Genomic DNA, 20126 nt, shown 5'->3' on the forward strand with positions numbered 1-20126 from the left:
ACCAAGTGCGAAACAGCACAATTTTTCAAAAACTATAATCCATTTTATTATTTCTCAGCAGAGATGAACAACAGCAGGGGAAAAAAAAAAAATCAGATTTGGCATATACTGTATAAAACCTTATACTGTATATAGATACCCCCTTGTATAAAAGTAATTCCGACACACTTGACTTGGCTACAAGGACTTAAAACCCAACTAGAAGGTTACAACAGATCTTCTGTGATGTACAGATGAGTTCTATTTCCATAGATAGAGCAACAAAGACATCAAATGTCTTCTATAATTATCAGCAAATAAAGTGCAGTTGTGGAATACAGGTTTGAGTAATAAGTAACAGGTTGCCTCCAACACAGTAAAATATCACCCACTTACGCAGGCAATATTTACACTATAGTTTACAGTAAGAGAGAAAGGACAACACTAAAGTAAAAAAGCCAATGGAGTCTGCTGCCGTGAAGCGTAAACTGCTTGCTTTGAAAGGGGGAAAAAAAGAAAGCACTTCAGAGTTGGACTACTATAGGACAGTGGCCTTTACTTCTTGCCAGACAGTAACGCCTTAAAGTAATCTTTCATGGTCTAGAAGTCTATGTTTCAGTCCTTCAGGACAAGATGGCATGGCTCAGCTTCTTGGAAAAAAAATTTGTCATATGTAATTGTAAGTAGATACCAACCTACTGTTTAGGTATCACAGTAAAATATTAGAGCTGTGCCCCACTATAATGACACAATGCTTAAAGAGGAGACATCATACATTTATGACAGGTTGAGTTTCTCTTACAGAAGCCAGTACACAAGTCTTGCTAATGAAACTTTAGGGAAGAAACTTTCTGACTGGATCGCTATTGTTGAGCCAGGTAGTCCACACCTCCAGCATTTCACTCCTCCTTACAGCGAACTAGGCACTGCTTATTGCACGCAACAGATGCAAAGATAGCACACAACAAGCACCCCACATGATGCGGCCACTAGAACAAGCACATTTCCTTCTTTTAACTCTACAAACAGTTCTATTTTGAAATATTTCTGTTATTTTGCAATCTGGAGTGGGGGAAATGGGATGTAGCAGATCCAACAGCAGACATTTTGTGACAACCTGCAGCCAGAAGTAAACTGCACAGTATTTCAGCGTAAGCATCTTTGAACTCAGATTGTTGCCTTAGAACCCCTCCAGGTAGCAATCAGGCAAAATAACTTTATGCTGCTTCACACCCACACATCTCAATCCAACAACAGATGATGATTTATTCAGCTAATCAAAACTTGATTACTTGCATGCGACAAGAACAACTCTCCAGACAGAAACTGTTGTGTGCAGATGCTGCATTATTGCAGAGCCACAGGTATTTTCCTGACTCTGATAATGAACCACCTTAAACTTCTCTGCTGTTGTTAATTTACACTGAGAGGTGCCACAGCCACATCAGACAGCACCGTAAATCCAGTCTCTCTTGATCCATGCGTGGCCAGGCACAGCATTTCAGTAAAGACTCTACACGAAGGAGTTAAAGGTAGCCATCTTTTCAACTTGTCCCTGCTCTTTGAAAAACAGGTTTTAACCTCAATTTACAAAGAAGAGAAGGATCAATTTTACAACACCGTGTAACACAAGCAGGATGGCACCAGGATACGATCCCTTTCACCCCAAGAACTGATATAAACCCTAGCCCAGTTAATACTAACAGTAACTTTGGGTTAGTTAATTGCTGTTTGGACCCTACAGTATTCTCAGTTCAGTTCCCAGTGGGAAAGCCGCTGCAACCCGTGCTACCAGTCATTCAGCTGCCTCAGCATTGAAGGCAAATGCATCATTTGTTGGCTCACAGAGCTCTTCAACAGGGCTGTCTGGCAGAATGATGCAGAAGTTTCACTTCCCCTGCTTGCTTTTTCCTATCTAGAAAAAAGCTAGCACTTGACTACTATTGCCAGTGTAAAATCCACCCAACAGCCTACTATGCCAGAAGTTCTCCAATTCAAGACAAGGCAACTATTTATTTCAATGAGTTTTGATCCAAAACACAGCCAACTGCAGAACACTCATTGCACCCACAAAAAGCCCTTGGATCACTCTTACCTTTGCTCCCTGTTTAACCACTCAGGTGAAAGAGTTGCTAGTCATAAACTGCTAATGTAAACTCAAAGAAAGCAGAGCCTAAAAAGTACTTTATTTTAAAGGCAGCAATTTTTTTTTTTTTTAAAGTAGTGAAATTAGCCCCATAGGAAATGTCAGAGGTTGCCTCCAACACAGTAAAATATCACCCACTTACGCAGGCAATATTTACACTATAGTTTACAGTAAGAGAGAAAGGACAACACTAAAGTAAAAAAGCCAATGGAGTCTGCTGCCGTGAAGCGTAAACTGCTTGCTTTGAAAGGGGGAGAAAAAGAAAGCACTTCAGAGTTGGACTACTATAGGACAGTGGCCTTTACTTCTTGCCAGACAGTAACACCTTAAAGTAATCTTTCATGGTCTAGAAGTCTATGTTTCAGTCCTTCAAAATCATCACGAAGCAGATGAGATGTCAGAAGAGAGCACAGACAAAAAGCTTATTTTTTCTGACATTCAGTAAAGCGATTTCTCACTAAAAGAAGTATTTTAGAAGTTACCACTCATTAAACAACCTGAACAATAACCTCATACAAAAGGACAAATCCTAAATCAGCTGTTACACCATACAAATTAAGCACAACTTCAAAGTTGTTAAGTTACTCAGGATGCACACAGGCAGGGCCGAATGTTGCCCTTAAGGGACTTAGTAGCAGGGGCAACCCTCCTCAGAGGACATCAGTGTGCCTGATGGGCTACGATCCCTCACTCCATCCTGGGCTACTAGCTACCTGATCTTTTTATTTCAATTGTGCCACCAATTCCATCCAACTGTTAAACCTGTCTGATTCCAAGCTCTCCAATCAAGCTATTTACTGACCCCCATCTAGAGAAGACCATCAAGAGGATTAAATAATTAGCACCACAAACCCTCTTGATCTCCCTGCATAAAAAGCTATCAAATGTAAGTAGCTATTGCACTTGCCCTTACTCATGTGTAAATTTCTGTAATTGAGCTTCAAATGAAATATTCACTATGGACACTTCATTATAAATCTTATTATAACTACTAAGTATTTGGTTGCTTAATCATGAGTGAAAACGAGTTAATTCCAGTTTGATATTCTGAGTTTGAGAGCCATCTGAGTGAGTGACAAAAAGATCAGCAGCTGGCTTACAGCTTCTTCCCAATTAATGCAGATGCTCATTTCATTCATTGTTTAATATTCAGCTTTGCTTAAGAATTCTGATGTTTGTCACCTACCTGCAACAAATATTCCAGGTCAGCAAGGAGATAACAGGAAGCAGCAAGAAAAACAGAAGGAGGCTTAAAAGCACTCAGGGATCAAAAGTTGTGAACAGAAACCCAGAGGTCTCCCATGGGTACACGTACAACTACTAGAATACATACAACTACTTCTATAGAGGAATTCCTAGCTTTCTGCTATATATTCTAGTTGTTTAGAAAAAGAAAAAAAAGTGTTAATTTCACTAGCCTTTTACGCAAATTATTACTGGATTATAAATAAGAACACGACCACTAAAGATTGGTTTTGTACAGTTTTGTAAGATTGTTGTTCGCACAACACCTGGCAGCCTGGAATCCTAGAACATGACAGTGCTTACTCCATTAACATAAATACACAAAACCTACTTTGACTGCAGCTTTTCATTGCCACGATCCTTCTACGGTGCAAGCTCTAGTAGAATGTTTCTCTCTTCCTTAGTTCTGGCCCTGCTGTTAGATTTTCTCCTTCCATATATTATCCCCCCCCCCCCAACAAGTAGTTAATTAAAAAAAAATAAAAATTACCTACTTACAGGTTTACTTGCAGACTTGTGCTTTCTCCACAGACATTTAAAATGCACTAGATGGAGATATAGTGTAAGGTAGGGCACCACAAAGGTAGACTGTTAGTCCTGTTTATAGGGAGAGTTAAATTCCCAGATCATACTCTCAAAAAAACCCACAAGCCCCACATTTCCACCATTTCACATAGATTTTTAGCAGGAACACAGATTTTAAAAGTATTCAGGTTGCTGTAATTATACTAGTTATTTTAACATACTGCTTTTATATTTATCTCTATGCCTTTATCTTGTTCCTCATGCCTGTATTGTCTTCCTTCATGATCTTGGGGGATCAAAGAGCAGAGTTAATCAGTCAGTATTTGACAGCTAGCTTGGTTATTTGTATCAACCATTCAGCTGTCTTTGGACACATCCATTTGCAGCAGAGGCTTGTCACCATCTCCAAAACTGCACACAGACAATGACCAAAGTTCACAGCCACCTAATCCTCTGGTGAGTACCCTGAGCCATGTCACAGCCACTCCACACTTCCCAAAGTAGCGGATATAGATTTGATTAACTAGAGTACAAGCTCAGCTCTGATACTTGTGAATGGAGTTAGAATTGTAAGATAAAATCCTCAAATGTGTCAAAGTGATTTTGATGCTGGAGTTCCCTTTTGGTTTTAAAAACCCCTTTGGTTTTTTTGTTTTTTTTTTTTTTAAGTGACAGGTTGTTAAATCACTTACTTGCAAGTATTCATTACTTGCTTATTTATCTTTTCCAACATGTGGTGAGCTTTGATACAACACACACTTCACAGCTATTTAGCTCACCCTACTATAAGCTGTTAACTAGCAAGAGAGAATCCAAAATTATCAGAAACCAGCACGGGAAACTTCTCAATGCTAAAAGTGCACCTGGCTAGCAGCAACAGACTGCAGCAGATGAGATGACTTCACCTTTGCACATGATGGGGCAGTCCAAAAAATTGATGCAGGTATGCAATGCTGGATCTTAATCCCAGGAATCTGAATGCGTCTCTTGAAAATACCACCCTGCACCTCATCTTCTGTAGCATTAGCCTTAGTTAACACCAGGCTTTAACTAATGCTTTAAGAGTCATTTTTGGGGGCCGCTGATATATTAAACAATTCAAAGTCAGTAATCTTTACAGACGGGTAGGATTAGTCCTACCCGGGGTCTTGGCCCGCTGCTGCATTTCTAGGACATCTCGGCTGGTTTAGACAATCCCTTCTGAATTGGGCAGCCATTTCTTACTAACAAAACTCTGCATCTCATTCTGCAGCGCACTGAGCTCTGTTTGTTGAGCCTAAAGCCTAGTATTTAAAAGGATAGCAGCCGGAGTTATTTTGTGCCCTTTGTTCCTGTACATGAAAGGCACTTATTAGGCTGACTCTGCCAAGTGGCTAAACCCAAGCAAAATATCTTCAGCTGTAACAATTGTACTATCATAATAAGCAGTCATTAAATAGCTTATAGAGATTGCAGAACTCATTGTCTCTGCAAGACCTTTCCTCTCTGTCTTTTAAAGTGGCTGCTAGATCTGGTTACTTAGCAGTATGGAAGTCACGAATTTGACTGCTCTCACAGCAAAGCGTAAGGAAGGCGAGGACAAACATCTAAATTGAGACTGTCACCAGAATAATTTGGGTTGATAGTAATGACCATTTATTAGTAAATTTTGCCTGTACCTCCATTTTAATTTGGGGACTTCCAAAGGGAAAAGCATGGTACATAATAACGCCTGAGTATAATTCCGGCTTGTGACCTTCCTGTAGAGCAGACTCAAAGCATGCTCCTGATTGAGGGCAAACTCCCTGAGTTTTTTCTATTTTTTTTTTTTTTTAAAGCAGTGAACGGCAACAAATCTGAAAGCCGCCTTCTGAAATCTACCCCGCATCAAAGCGGGCAGGACAAGGCAGTCTGACAGTCCCTATCGGAGGCTTCCAGGCATATGACATGGGTTTGAAGCTGGTGGGGTCCCCGCTCCATCCTCCTCCTTCCCACGGCGGGCTGCGCGGGGCAGCGCAGGAATTCTTGCACTCCAGAGCTTCTCCAATGACAGGGCACCTTCCCCAGCCATGACTTCGGTTTCAGTGGGCTTTTTTTCTTTTTAAAATAATTTCCACCCCTCTGATGCTGTGAAGCTTTTAATACATACAATTCTTCAAAAACTACCTCTTCTGCAGAAACTGGATGTAATTAAGTCAGTCAAAAGGCACCTGAAGTACCAGCCTGAAGATGAAAACCTAACCTGCCTTTGTTCTGTGAGAGTTTCAGTTTCCCAGCTGAAAGGTTTTAGAGCACAGGAAAAGATTCTTCACATAATCTAGGAAAGCCAGGCTGCTAATTACAGAGTGTGGGTTTCATTTAGAATTCTTGTGAGAGAGTCTTTGTATCTCATCCACGACTGTGCGTAATTGTTTGTTACAAACACTTTCCTGCAGACTCTCCAAATCCTGGACGTGTTGAACAGTAAAACCTGTCACAAGTGAACACCAGAGGGAGCAGTAAACGATCGCCTGGTAGGTAGTATTTAAATGGGAGACCTAACAATAAGGTGCACAAAAGCTTGGCGAAACTTAAAAATGGTTATCGTGGGCTGTATTTTCAAACTACAGTATATTGCTAATCCAGTCTAGTTCCCCACCAGTGCAGGGTCAACGAAGAGTAAGAGCAAGAGTGCAGACACAAACACTTGGAATGATGCAAGGTTAGTTGTGCCACATCTACCACTTGCTCAGTCCACCTCCTGATGACAACAGAAGATTTATAACGTCTTCTGAGACTATAGACCATTTATAAAAAATGCTGTGCACATTTAGACAGATTACAGGGAACTGAAAATATACATACAACATACAAAAGACAGACACAGAATGGAATGTGAAAAAATAGGGCATTTTTATTATATATAAACACACAGTTCAAACTCTACAGGGTAAACCCAAGAACATGGTTAAGAGACACATAAAAGAAGATGAAATCAAGGATTAATATGCCAACATACCAGCAATGAACAAGCAAGTACAGCGCTATCTCAAATATTATTCTACTAACCTGCCAAAGACATTTAAAAATGCTTGCAAAAACAACAATAGAAGCACGGTTACAACCATAAAAACACAATGAGAAAACACTACCACCACACATTAATAAAAGCCCTCCAAAACACTTTTTTAAGGAATTGAACATAAAAAGAAAATTTAAGTTTTCCCAGGCCTTCATCTTTGCACTACAGCCTGCAGACTACCAGATCTAGGAGATCCTAGGGTATTTTTCACCAGGACCCTGGCTTCAGCACTTGCTCCAAGGGCTTCAATTCCCTGACAGAGAAACAGAAAGGCTCTTACCAGATCTGCTAGACACCTGGATTAAATTTGTTTCCCAGATTGCCCAAATATGAGTCACAACATTCAGGGCCATGAGAGTTAGCCTACTGGTGTGGGACTCCAGAAAAGCTTGGCTCACCACACCATGCTGAGTGCAACCCAGGACTGCAAACATTATAAACCCTTCAGTTCTGTCTGCAAGGTGTTCCCTGCAAGCCTGACAAGAGATAAAGCTGACCTTTAGTAGAAACCCACTTGGCAGGTGTCTTCAATACCTGCCTGGGAAATGCTAGTTAAAATTGACCATTTTCATGCAGCACTTCACTTAATGAAGACATTCTCCCCCATGGAGAAGTCTCACTCATAAAGACTCTGTCTGAAGGACAATCAGAGCAAGGTCTGATTGCTGGTGATGAAGTGATCTTTTTACTACTGCAGTTCCAGATGTTCCTACAGAGGCCAGCTCTTGCTAGCCAGTGCAGAAGTGTGTTGGCAGCATGCTCTTACGAGCGTGGATGATGCCCTGTTGCTCAGACATTTCTACACTCCAATCACACAGCCTTTAGCATTGACTCAAAAACATGCTTTACCTTTGTGTTGAATGAGCAATGGTGGCAACTAGAAACAGAAACACATGAGGCAGAAGTTCCTAACATGAGAACACACCACCCCTAGACTATCCTTGCATAGGATTTTTTTTCTAGCCCACAGCCCACACTCTTTAGCCCTTGTATTAACACAGCTAGTCACTGTATTCACTGCGTGCCACTATTTGCTCGTAGCTGAACACACAAACTTGGCATGTAAGAAATGGCTCTCAGAAGAGCCATGAAGGAAAATCTAGACTTCTGGGTATTTAGTATGTCTCTAATTCTGGCTGCTGTCATGCCAGGCACTTAGCACGGATGATGTGCCATGCTCTGAATCTGCACCATCTGCTGCTCGTTAGCTGACAAAGGCAGCAACATGCCATCTCTCCACTAGCTGTTGCTCATTAGCTGACAAAAGCCGTTTTCAGTGTTCATATTGTTCTTTCCTTAATAATCTAATACCAAGATGTACAAAGAGAAAGAGAAGAGGAAACAAAGATGACAGAGTAAATTATGAGCTTAACTAAGAACATTAGTGTACTCTTAATCTCAAGGAGAGAATCCTTCCAACAGCAGGACGCAGGTCTTGGCCCCAAAGGAGTATGTCAGCGCGTAGGCAGGTATAAAGGTCAGCACTAAGGAGAATCCATTTACCTCAAAATGTTTTGAAACATGCAAGCACACATTTCTAGGCTCTGTCCATTCAGGTTCTCTATTTTGTGCCATTTTGCATCTTCCATATCTGATAACAGACAGAAAACAGAGTGGATGACAGCATGCGTCTCCCACCTTGACTAGTGCAAGTACTCACCCCAGGTATATATATGCCTGGTATGCAACCAGAGCAGGATTTAGGAGGTACGCAGTCAAAACCTATAAGCTCCACAGGGAAGTCCTGTTGGTAAAGACTCTGCATTTGTCAAGAGGAGCCTCAGCTTCCATTATAAATCATTTACACAGCTAAAAAACAGTAGTTAAAAGCCCACTAACTTTAAAAGAAACCTACATGACAGATGCTGGAATACACAGGCTGATGAGCAATCCAACAGACAAGAACCAGCAGAGGCGGGGGAATGAGCTACAAAAGGGTTCACCATTTGGGGAGATACACTGATGATAGCAGATTACTCAGACTCAAATTACTCAAACTACTGGAAATACTCACAAAACATTTACACTGCTATGGTCAATTAATTCTTTTTCAAGCTCAATTAGTGGCTTAGAGGAAGAGCCAAAGAGATACTCAGCTTCAAGGAGAAGCAGTCCTTATTTATGACAATGAGAAGTCACCGTCTCAGCTTATTCCCTCCCTCTTATGCCTTTTCTCAACCCTCCTCCCCACATAAAACCAGGTAAAATTCTTCTGTCATCACACCGCCACAACAGAAGGCAAGAGTACGAGAATTGTTCTGCGTACTAAACAGCATACAGACAGCTGGCACGGGAAGTGTTAAAGGGATCACGGGTCAGGGCACAGAGGAAGCAAGGAAGAGGACAGATGGTATGTATGGATTCTGGCAAGCGTGGGAGACGAAGGGAAAGCCCACAACCAAAGTGACATAGTTAACAGAGATGGTCCTGAAGAGCAGGAGACAAAAAAAGGACAAAAGGAAGAGAGGGAAGAGATAAGACATGCATGGACAAGGTGCAGGTAATTCTGCTTTGCATCTTATTTCCTCCCCTCACCCAGACCGGCACTTTTTACTCACTGGCCACAGAAAATGAGAACTGGACTGAGTTGTAAGTGTTCCTGTTTGAAGGGGGACAGACAGGATGAGATACTACAGCAACGGAATTGATAAAATATTGCTGGACATCCATGTTCAAATGTCAGGCAATCCAAACGAAAGAGAACAGACTTTGCACATAACCACACACACACGTGCATGAAACTTCCTCAGTGGGCACGCCAAAACACAGCATACTGGTATTCACAGAAAAACCAGTCCACAGTACCAAGTGAATCCTGTAACCAAACTCCTAGTCACACACAAACACTTTAAAGCGAGGTTTAAGCCTTTCAAAGCGAACTAGTTAGTCGATGAGGAATCGCAGACAAAGCAGCTTAAAGTACGGCTCAGTAGTAACACACTGGGAACTCAGCCATCTCATGCTGCTAATGCAACTCCTATGGCTTTGTCTTCACTATCAACAGCTCAGCTAATGCAAAGCAACATCACAGCAGAAAACAAAGGACTGCTGCAAGGTAAGTTTTAGTAAGTAGAGCCCTATTCTGATAGGAGGAAGGTAACAAAGCCTAGCCTAAAACAATTAAAAAAATTAAAAAGTTTTATATCTATACATACACACACGCTCCCACCCTTGCGATGCTAGCATGACACTTTCAAGCATGGCTGTCCTCCCTGGAGCTGCCTGACACAAGTAACACAACACAAACTGGTACAATGACACAACCAGATGCGACGCGCACGCTTACACGTTTTGAATGTCAGCTGTTCTTAGTTTGCAGCTGCTGTTTCTGCAGACAAGAACAATTCCTGGGCTCCTAGATTCCCCTCTCCCACACACTAAGGCCAGAGGACCTGAATGTTAATTGCACTGCACATCCTTAAAAATTGTTTGGTACAGCTCCTATCTCATCACTGGAGACTGATCATGTACCCATATTCAAACCCTGGAACAGGTGCCCAGTGGGGCTGTGGACTCTCCATCCTTGGAAATGTGCAAAACTTAACCAGACGAGGCCCTGAGCAACCCTGGTCCAAGTTAGCCCTGCTCTGAGCAGGCAGCTGGACCAAACGACCTCCAGAAGCCTTTCCAGCCTGAAGTAAACTAGGAGCCTATCTCTACAGATTGACACAAGCTGGAGGGGGGAGAAGAGACAAGTGATTTTTCTTCTTCCTTTGCCCTTCTCAGATTAAGACACCAGGGCTGCCTTTCAATGCCTGAACTCTGAGCTAAGAACTCCTCTAACACCAGATTTGGGCTGTATAAGCCTATCTAAATTTTTATTAGTTTCTGATGTAGAAGACTGGTCAGTAACACCGTAACAGTACACTGTAAGAATGGGACCATTTCCAAAATTCATCAAGAGAGTAAACCAAACTTTTTTAGCTACACACACTTTATGTATATACTCACATACGTAAGTGACTGAAATTGTTCCTCTGAAGCCATCACCAAGGCTCGGTGCTCAGCAGGATTCAAAAGGGGATGTTTCTTGGGTTAGAAGGAATCACCCATCCTTCAGACAGTAAGCCAAACTTCCTCAATTCAGACATAAGCCAACAGCTACCAACACAAAACCATCCCAGTCTCCTTACTAATGCTGTAATTCTTTCCCCCAGTGACTCCTCTCACATCCCATGTCTCTGCCATGGTGCACAGACCGTAGCTACACAAGCATATTCAGCAACCCACCCCCAGTGGCTGGTTCATTAGACATGCTTCTCATGGCAGCATACACAGAGTTAAAAGCTGCCTACCAAAATGGAGAGGATGGAGGTGCCGAACAGACAGCCTGAAGCTCTCTGGATGCGTTACAGAACATTTTTTGCACGAATATTAATTTTTTGTTTGGAGATTCAAATGAGCACTATCTCCATTCTGTTTTGGCTTATCTGACCTGCTAACAGCAGGCCAGCACAGGATATGAATCGCTTGCTCTCCCCGTTGCCTCTTTTCCATGCTAATTTTACATTTATGAAGGTGCTTAGATAGCAGATAGATATATAGGAAGAGGAAAGAACAGTCTAATTATCTCTGTTAATTTGGGCAGGATCAAAAAGATGCTCATCCAGAAAACTGTTAACCAATCAAGTGGGCTGGAAGTATTTAAATAAAAAAAAACCCAGCAAAGGACAATTCTGCAGAAACTTAAATTCATAGTTGCAGCATAGCCTAGATCAGTGAGGTTTATTTGAGTCTGTCATGACAAGAACTTTTATGAATTGTCATTTTGCAGCTATTTATATTTTATTGTCAGTTACTATGTTCATTACTGTCTGCAATTCACTAGATCCAACTGATTTTGGTAAGGAAATTTTTGAAGAGAGAGTCACAAAGCATATTTTCCTGTTACTGATTCATGGGTAAATACCTGGCCCAGCTTTCATTAAGAAAATCTTGATTAAGATTTTCTAATTGTACCAGGTGAAACAAAATTCATGCAAGGCAAAGGATGACAACATTCTTAGAGACAGAAAACACTCCTGGGTTTGTATCCTACAAATACAGAGAAGTGCCAGCATTCAGCTTGTTTTAAGAAGTAGAAACAGCACACCAAAAGTCATGCTAGCAGCATATTCAGAAGCCAGGTAATGAGGAACCTGAGAGTCACACAACTGTTGTCATCAGGAACATCTCACTGAAAGGTACAGGTTGAACTTTGGATATTTTTTATTCTTGCCAAAGCTCCCACTAATATAAATTCTGCTAGGGTGTAAACAGACATGCATGACAAGGATCAATGCTTACAATATGTCCATACTTTCCCAAGATGTTACAATCTAAGTAAGAAAAAAAAATAAATTAACCTGTCTTCAATGTTGCAACACGAGCCTGATGCTTTATAAAGACTGCAAAGCATCAGATATTTTATCCAGATACTTTTAATGCCTTAGAAGGGGAGAAAAGCTCACTGACTTAAAGCCGAACTGTGTATGGAGAGTTCCACAACAGTTATTAAAGCCCCCTTATTTTAAAAGGGATCTATAACCGGGGTTAAAGAAGAGGCATCGAGTTAAAAAAGCAAGTGCATTTAACAAAAGTTGGTATTTCTAGTCCATTAATTTTGAAGAAGCTATTCTTTCTTCCTTCTGCTCCATAAGCGAAGCTAATGATGTTTTAGAAGTGCCCTGGGAAAGGTAAGCTTCTTATTATTCTGTTTAAGTTTAATGAAAACCTTCATGAAGTATATATGTAAAGGAGCAACTTTGGTTAGACAAAAAGCAGTAACCTCTCAGAAATTTCTCAGTCACTCTAGAATCACATGAAATTCGAGAGTTTTTTCACTCCCAGCTGGATTTCAAATCATAGTGTTATGCTGCAGCATAATCTTGCTGTCTGGGTAAAATGTGTAGGCTACAAAGGTTCATGCTAACTAATGGCTGATTAACATTAACTAAAGCTTAATTAATGCTAAGAAAAAAATGAAATCAAAGAGGAAAAACAGATCAGACATTTTTTAGCTCTGTAGAACGGGAAGTTCTGTAGGAAGGATTAAAACATGTAAACATTATTAACCAATTCATTTGGTCTATTTTCCAGAAAGTTGGTATGAAGTTTCAAAGGGTTAGGAATTACATTTTGACAGGAGAGAACTAAATTAACAGGATACAGTTAACAATTTTGAAATGAAAGGAACTAGTCTTGATGGTAGTGGAGGTCAACTTATAGCACTCGGCCAGTGTGCTGAAGCAGTATACACAGGATCCCTAAAAATCACAGAGCATCACTCTTCCACTGGAAGAATTGTAAGTCCAGTCTGTCTCAATTTATCCATCTGTGAATAGGGGTTTAGGTACCTTCTGCCAAGTGCCATACTGGACAATTTGAAGAACATTAAAGACCTGAAATAATAAGAAAGGGTCTCCTTTTTTTTCTAATAACAGCTAAATTAAGAAAATGGCAGTAGCTTTGTTACTTACCTCATACATACTATAGAACACACTGGTAACACTACCTAGCCAAGCCTTGTGATATTACGCATGTTAAGGTCATAGCAATGGTCACTTACGGCATTCCTTCTCATCACTGTCATCAAAGCAGTCCGGCAGCCCATCACACTGCCAGGCCCCTGGGATACAGCGCCCGTTACTGCACATGAAGTTTCCAGGAATGTTGCATTCGTTTGTGAAGTTATTCCCAGGCAACAGTTGGCTCTCTGCAACAAACAAAAAAGAGGGAAGTTTACAGGGGATTTTAAAAAAACAGCAGCAAAAGCAGACACTGAGCAAGCTGTTTATCAGTGGTTGAATGAAGATGAGGCAAATGGATCTTGACCCTGGTTATTCTGTCATTACCCCATCAGTATCCTGAGTATGGTACTTGGTAGCACTTTCTTTTTCCTAAATTATCATTTTACCTGTTCTCCATTCATACTCCCCATCTTACAGATTTCTTTCTTGCTATTTTCTTTCTAGGAACATACATGCAGCCTTCTATGGATCCTCAGGTCAAAGCAAGTTTTGTTAAAAAAAAATAAAAATCTCTCTCCACAGGGTCTGTCTAAACACAAGCAAAACAGACGAGGCTACAAGAACTCAGCTCCATACTCCCATGCTTTTGTCAGATCAGTACTTAGCTCGCAAAATAATTTTTTGTTGTTGTTGCTATCCAAGGGCTAGGAACTAGGTTACACGTTGACTAATTCATACTAGGTTTTCAATTAAGTTTTAAACACAGTGGTGCTGATCAGTGTTAGAGTTGAGCTTCTTGGTGCTAATATAGTCTCCTGGCACACATCTGTCCACAGGCTAGTAAGGCAGCTGGCACACTAAGAGTCTGCCAAGTGGAGGGGGTTTAGTGGCAGAATACTGGAGATCAAGAGAACCGTGCAGGAGGGAAATCTAGAGATTTGCCTTCAAGGTTAAACACAGCTCTAGTCAGCCATTTTAATCTACCATGTTTCCCGCTTTGTGCATTGTTTTTGGAATGCAGATATCACAGAAACACAAACTTTAGTGAAGGAAGATAATGATACCCAACGGTTTTAATAAGCACCAAAATGGCATGTCATGTTGTCGAGCCGGGGGGAAGCTGCAAGACAAGGCAGAGGGTGAGAGAAAGAACATCCTTCCCCTCGTCTTCCTCTGTCACATTCCAGGCTAGTCCTAGGCAACATGCACTTGACCAGGCAAAAAAGAGAAGTACAAACCTCCCCACATAAGGGTGGAGGTGTCACAAATATATGCCCCCCCTTGCCTGCCCACATATCTTCACGGTTCAAAACCGGGAAGAACGAATTAAGTTAATGCGCAGCTTAATCATTTACCTGTCATTTACCCATTTTGAGGATAACTGCCTGATTTTTGGCACCCTGGGGGAGTGTCAGAGCTGCAGCCGGTGCCCTCCATTGCCCACCCCACACCAGCTTGCTCCCTGCCCCTGTTGGAGTCCAGCCGAGCTCTCGTGGCCAGGAGAAGCTCCATACACACGGCGTGGCGAGTGTCCCACTCTTCAACGCTACAGAGGCCACAGAGCAGATCACAGCTCCCCGGATCAGCACTTTCAGGGAAGACCCTTTCCTAGCTCGTTCCTGCAGTCCCAGGGAAGAACCTGCTCCATACAGGCATCTTTGGAGAACTCGGCTGCCAAAACGAGCCTCTAAGCATGAGGCTTTCCAGAAACTCCTGAAGCAGCCAAATGCAGATGGTTCCCTTCCTCCCCCACAATGTAGCAAAATGCTCCATCCCCGACGCTGGCAAAACTGCTATGTTTTACATTACTGTTTCAAAAGACATGGTAGGAATGCTTCAGGGAGGTATTTTTTTTATGCCTACTTCTGCCCCAGACAACATATTCCTCTCAAATGTAATTTTTCTTGCAAATGGCTGACTCTCCTGGGGTTGTTTTGAGAATCTGCCAGCACAGAACAGATACCTCAATGGAAATTTGCCCTGAGCTGTTAAAGGACAAGGTATTTCAGAAAAAGGTGGAAATAAGGTCTTCTGAGGCAGATGGGGCAATCGCAGCCGCTGGCCGCACACCCAGAGCCACCTGTAAGATGCTACAGCAGGAGAGCCAAAGAAAGAAAGCGAGAGCCAGCAAAAAGCAAGGCCAGGCTCTGCAGCTGCCAATTTGACGTCTTTTTGCTTTTAACAGTTTCATCCAAACTTCAGTTTCATTCCCTGCATCACTGTGCTTCCGATCGAGATAGAATGGCTTTGCTCTCTACGCTGCGATGGCAAAAGGCTGCAGCCTAGAACACGCTGGAAGCAGCTCAGCTCCAGCCCGCTCGGGCAGCGCCTTCCCTGCTCCCAACAGCTCCCGGGGAAACGCTGTACCCAACTCTGCTTCTTGCCCGAGTCCCTAAATCTGAACCAGCAATGGGAACGTTTTGTCCTCGGCTAGTCCTGCCATGAAACACTGAACAGATACGGCGCTGTCGATAGCCACCCCTGGGCTAGTGCAGCCTTACAGCATCACTGTTAACTAAGTTCTGCAGTTCTATGTTCAACCAGCAAGGGTGGGGTTTTTTTTTTTGTTTGGTTTGGTTTTTTCCTTAAACCAGTGACTGAACACATTCAGATCAGCCTTCGTATCATTGACCTGTACCTAGTAAGTAATCACCAAACCAAAATCACCACTCTCCAACAGCTACAGAGGGTGAAACTGTCAGCATTACACAACCTGCTATTATTACACACTGGAGTTGTTTGCTAACACCTCTGCTGGCAACTGGAGAAAACCTACCGCGGTATTACAAGACTACAGCATGCTGTCACCAGATCAAGATACGAAACAGATGAGATACCTGGGTATTCTCTGCAGTGTAAAGGTACAGCCAATACGCCATGTTCTCAAGTTTGTTATAAAGCATCCAAGAGCTTCAACAGCAGAACCTAACACCTTTCTCCACACTCACCCCATGAAATAGCTTTCAGGTCAGTATGGGACCATGGTAAGACTTTCCTGGTAGTTGTCATACCTTTTATTAGAGAGAATTTACAAGGTCTCAAATATTAGAAAACTGAAATGTCCTGGCTAAGAATAAGTCTCTGATGTAAACCAGAGTTATTTCAAGCTTGACAAGAGAACTAGGAATTACCAAGGCTTTTGCTCTCAGAACCTAAGCACCTAGGCAGTACAAATTTAGGCAGCAACATCAAAAAGGTGTCATTCTCGTGGCATCTCTCTCTGTTGCTCTGCGCTACCTTCTTGTCTAACCTCATTTTTACATCTTGCATCCAACCTACTCCACTTCCACACGGAAGCTGCACCTATTCAGGACAAAAAATCCTGCTGTCAACACTTAAGTGAGACCTCTCCTAGACTTGGGCAAGTAGCTAGTTAAGAATGACAGCTACCTGCCCTAAGTACAGAACTGTCTTCTAGCCCCTAAGCACCACAGTGTTCCTGAGAAAACATGATAACTGGATACCTTTAACACCTCCTGTACAGAATAACCGCAGTTCAGCTCCTGTCAGATCTAATGCTGTTATCTTGCCTGAAAAGCTTTACCCATGATCTCGATGCTTCTTTAATGAAAACACTTAGACCAAGCCAAATCATTCAAGAAATTTTTAGAGTTACAAAAAGCAAAAGCCACAAACCAAGAAAAAACCACCTGAAAAAAGCTCTCAAGTCCCTGTTACTTTTAACAACTCCTTTAAATAAAAGCTATACTTCTACCCTACTGAATTGAAGCAGCATTCCAGGAACAGATACCAGATTTTATTTTTTACCCAGCAAGTTATTTGTTTATAGGATTACCTTTGCCATACAATAAATTTATCCTCAATGTTCTTCTAAAGCAAGGATGTATTACTACCCTTTTCACCAAACAGGAAACAAAAGATACTGGCAGATCAAGTTACTTGCCAACAGCCCTACGCAAGCTCTGCTGCAGAATGGGAACACGGAACTCTGACTCAATCCAATTTCAAAGCAACAGCTATTTCACTTAATACATGGCCTTCATCAGCTGCTAAAGAGAGCTGCAGGTTACAGACAGAAATTTGAGAGCCATAGTCAATGCATCCAGGAACTTGTTACGTACATTACTCCATCTCCAAAAAATCCATTGGTGGATAAAGAACTGTCAAAACAATTGCACATGTGGAACTGTTTTAAATAATATTGCTCCTTTTCCTTCCTTCACTTTGCAAGTCTCCTCTATCGGATGTAAAAACCCTCAAAGAAATCCTCAGTGCAGTCATCGCCTCCCAACCCTGAGGAATGCGATGTTCCTGCCCACTTAGCACACAGCCCGCTGCATGACTCAGGGGGCTCTGTGCATGCACACGAGGAGGAGCAGTGTTACAGACACACACAATTCACGACATGGAAAGGACCAAACTAGATCATCTTGTCTGTTTTTCTAATAAGGTCCATACAGATGTCAGGTTTTGTGCAGCCAACTTGCTATACCACCTGTTGGCAGGGGCAGAAATTCCTTCAAGCTGGCTTTCCAATAGTTGACATATTTACCCTGCAGCCTCTTTGACTAATTTTGAATTCAACCCAAATATGAGCTATACGGACTTTAAGTAAAGGAGGAAGGGAAGAAGGGGAAAGAAGCAGTCCATTTTCACTGCAACACATTGCTCACTTTAAGAAGTATACCATCTGGGCTGAATAAAAAAAGGGACTCGTGTTTCACTTAGAAGGGGACTGAGTAAGGAAAGTCAATCTGTTTTAGCAGCCACTTCCAAAAATGTTAGCATCTAAATATTTAATACTCACTGAAAAAGAATCAGGGAAAAGTAAATAAAAGGATAAGTCATACTGAGCACTTCACACTGTATTGAGAAACCAAGTCAAGGATATCTTTCACAAAAAAACCTTTACCTGAAAGCATTCCAGAGAACCATGCATGTTACAGAACAGATCACTACTGATAACACTGCTGTCTCTGTATCAGAAAATGTAATCAGTAAGAGTAGACAGTCACCCTGCCCAAGGAGGTTTTGGGGAAGAAACACTTGACACTTAACGTGTTCAACACCCTCAGGAACAATGCCAAGAACTTCAGCCTCTTTGCAAAGAGATCTATCACCAAGGATGAAGCATGAACTCTTCACTGCCAAACCTTTCGCATGTCTTTTGTGGGAAACCTGGGATGTTCACTGGATACTTTCGATGGATCACTGCTTAAAGTTTTTCAAATGTGAAGAGAATTATTTTGATCCAGGCTGGTATGTAGCTGTGAGACCAAAGGAGTACTCATGATACTTTCCCATCACACAATGCACACAGTATGCTCCATACGTGAATAAATTCATTCTTTCTTTCTGCTTATCCCCTTGCCATGTATAAATACACACCAGGTTTGATTTCAGCACAACAGAAATCTGTTCTCATTCTACCAAAATCTGCAGTGTGTTGTGAAAACAAAAGGAGAGGGATAGAACAACTCAGTAGCTGGAATTTGCAGCCAGATTGCATCAAAAAGACATACCTGCCAATATTTGCTCACCAGCAAAACACATCACAACTAAAGAAAAGCGAGCAATAATGGCAGACTTGAACAAACACTTTTTGATCTTCCTCCGTCATCTTAGAAGATAGCAAATAAGCAGTGCTAAGTGACTGGTAGGATATTAGAAGATTTGATTCCTCAGAGACTGCAAAACTACTTACAAATGTTTACATTCAGGTCCAGTTGCACCTGTAATCAGCCAATAAGGACAGATTTATCTTACCATACTTCTTTATGTTGACATGAAGCATCTGACTCACTCCACATCTACTTTACAGACATCTACTAATGCAGATGATGTACCTAGAAGAATTCAAAAGCTGAGCATGAAGACACTCCAAACGTTATGCTTTGCTTATAAACTTCAGTTTAACATGTGCATGCATAAATTTCACTGGCAATAAAAGTATGCTGTCAGCAAGATACCAGTGGAATTAAGGTAGACTTGGCTTAACACTCACTGTACTGAAACAGAAGGCAGAGTCAGTTTGTGCTTATGAGAGAACATCAAAGTCAGGACTCCTGCAGCCACCCAAAGAGTCTGTGGCAACAAACTTAAGTCAACCTCTTTACTACATTTTGCCCATTGTTAAAATGAAAACTGGGCACTAGTTCTTACAAGGAAGGTCCCATACCGAATGCAAGTATGTAGGGCATAAAAAGATTGCCCATTAACAGCACCAAACAGGTAAGGAAAGTAGACTAATGAGGGCTAAGTTTACTTTCCATCTCTTAAATAAACACCTTTGTTATCACCCTGTTGTGGTTTGAGCCCAGCCTGTAACAAAGGACCATGCAGCCGCTCGCTCACTCCTCCTACCCCGCTCCAGTGGGATGGGGAGGAGAGTCAGAAAGGAGAAAAGAAAAAAAAAAAACGGGAACCTCGAGGTTTGAGATAAGGACAATTTACTGGGGCAACACAAGAAGAGAAGCTACAACAACAACAGTAGTAATAAAAGAATATACAAAATGAGTGATGCACAGTGCAACTGCTCACCACCTGGAACCCAACGCTCCGCCACTTCCCCACCGAAAGCCAAGAGCCTCCCCCAGTCTGCTCCCCAGTTCTATACTGAGCATGATGGCACACGGTATGGAATAGCTCTTTAGCTAGTTCAAGTCAGCTGTCCTGGCTGTGCCCCCTCCCAGGTTCCTGTGAAAATTAACTCTACCCCAGCTGAACCCAGGACATTATCTACCCCTTATTCTATACCATCTACATCATGCCCAGATCCTAC

General features: G+C 41.9%; 1 protein-coding gene across 1 annotated transcript in view; it reads right to left on the minus strand.

Annotated features, from left to right (window-relative positions):
• Nucleotides 1-20126, minus strand: part of LDLRAD3 (low density lipoprotein receptor class A domain containing 3) — an 85338-nt gene that overhangs the window by 61015 nt on the left and 4197 nt on the right. Inside the window, exon 2 of the mRNA XM_010586030.1 lies at nt 13483-13629. Coding sequence (XP_010584332.1) covers nt 13483-13629 — 147 coding nt within the window. The remainder of the gene's footprint in view (nt 1-13482; nt 13630-20126) is intronic.

This window comes from Haliaeetus leucocephalus, unplaced genomic scaffold (assembly GCF_000737465.1).
Source record: "Haliaeetus leucocephalus isolate CR32 unplaced genomic scaffold, Haliaeetus_leucocephalus-4.0 Scaffold138, whole genome shotgun sequence".
Taxonomy (NCBI): Eukaryota; Metazoa; Chordata; class Aves; order Accipitriformes; family Accipitridae; genus Haliaeetus; species Haliaeetus leucocephalus.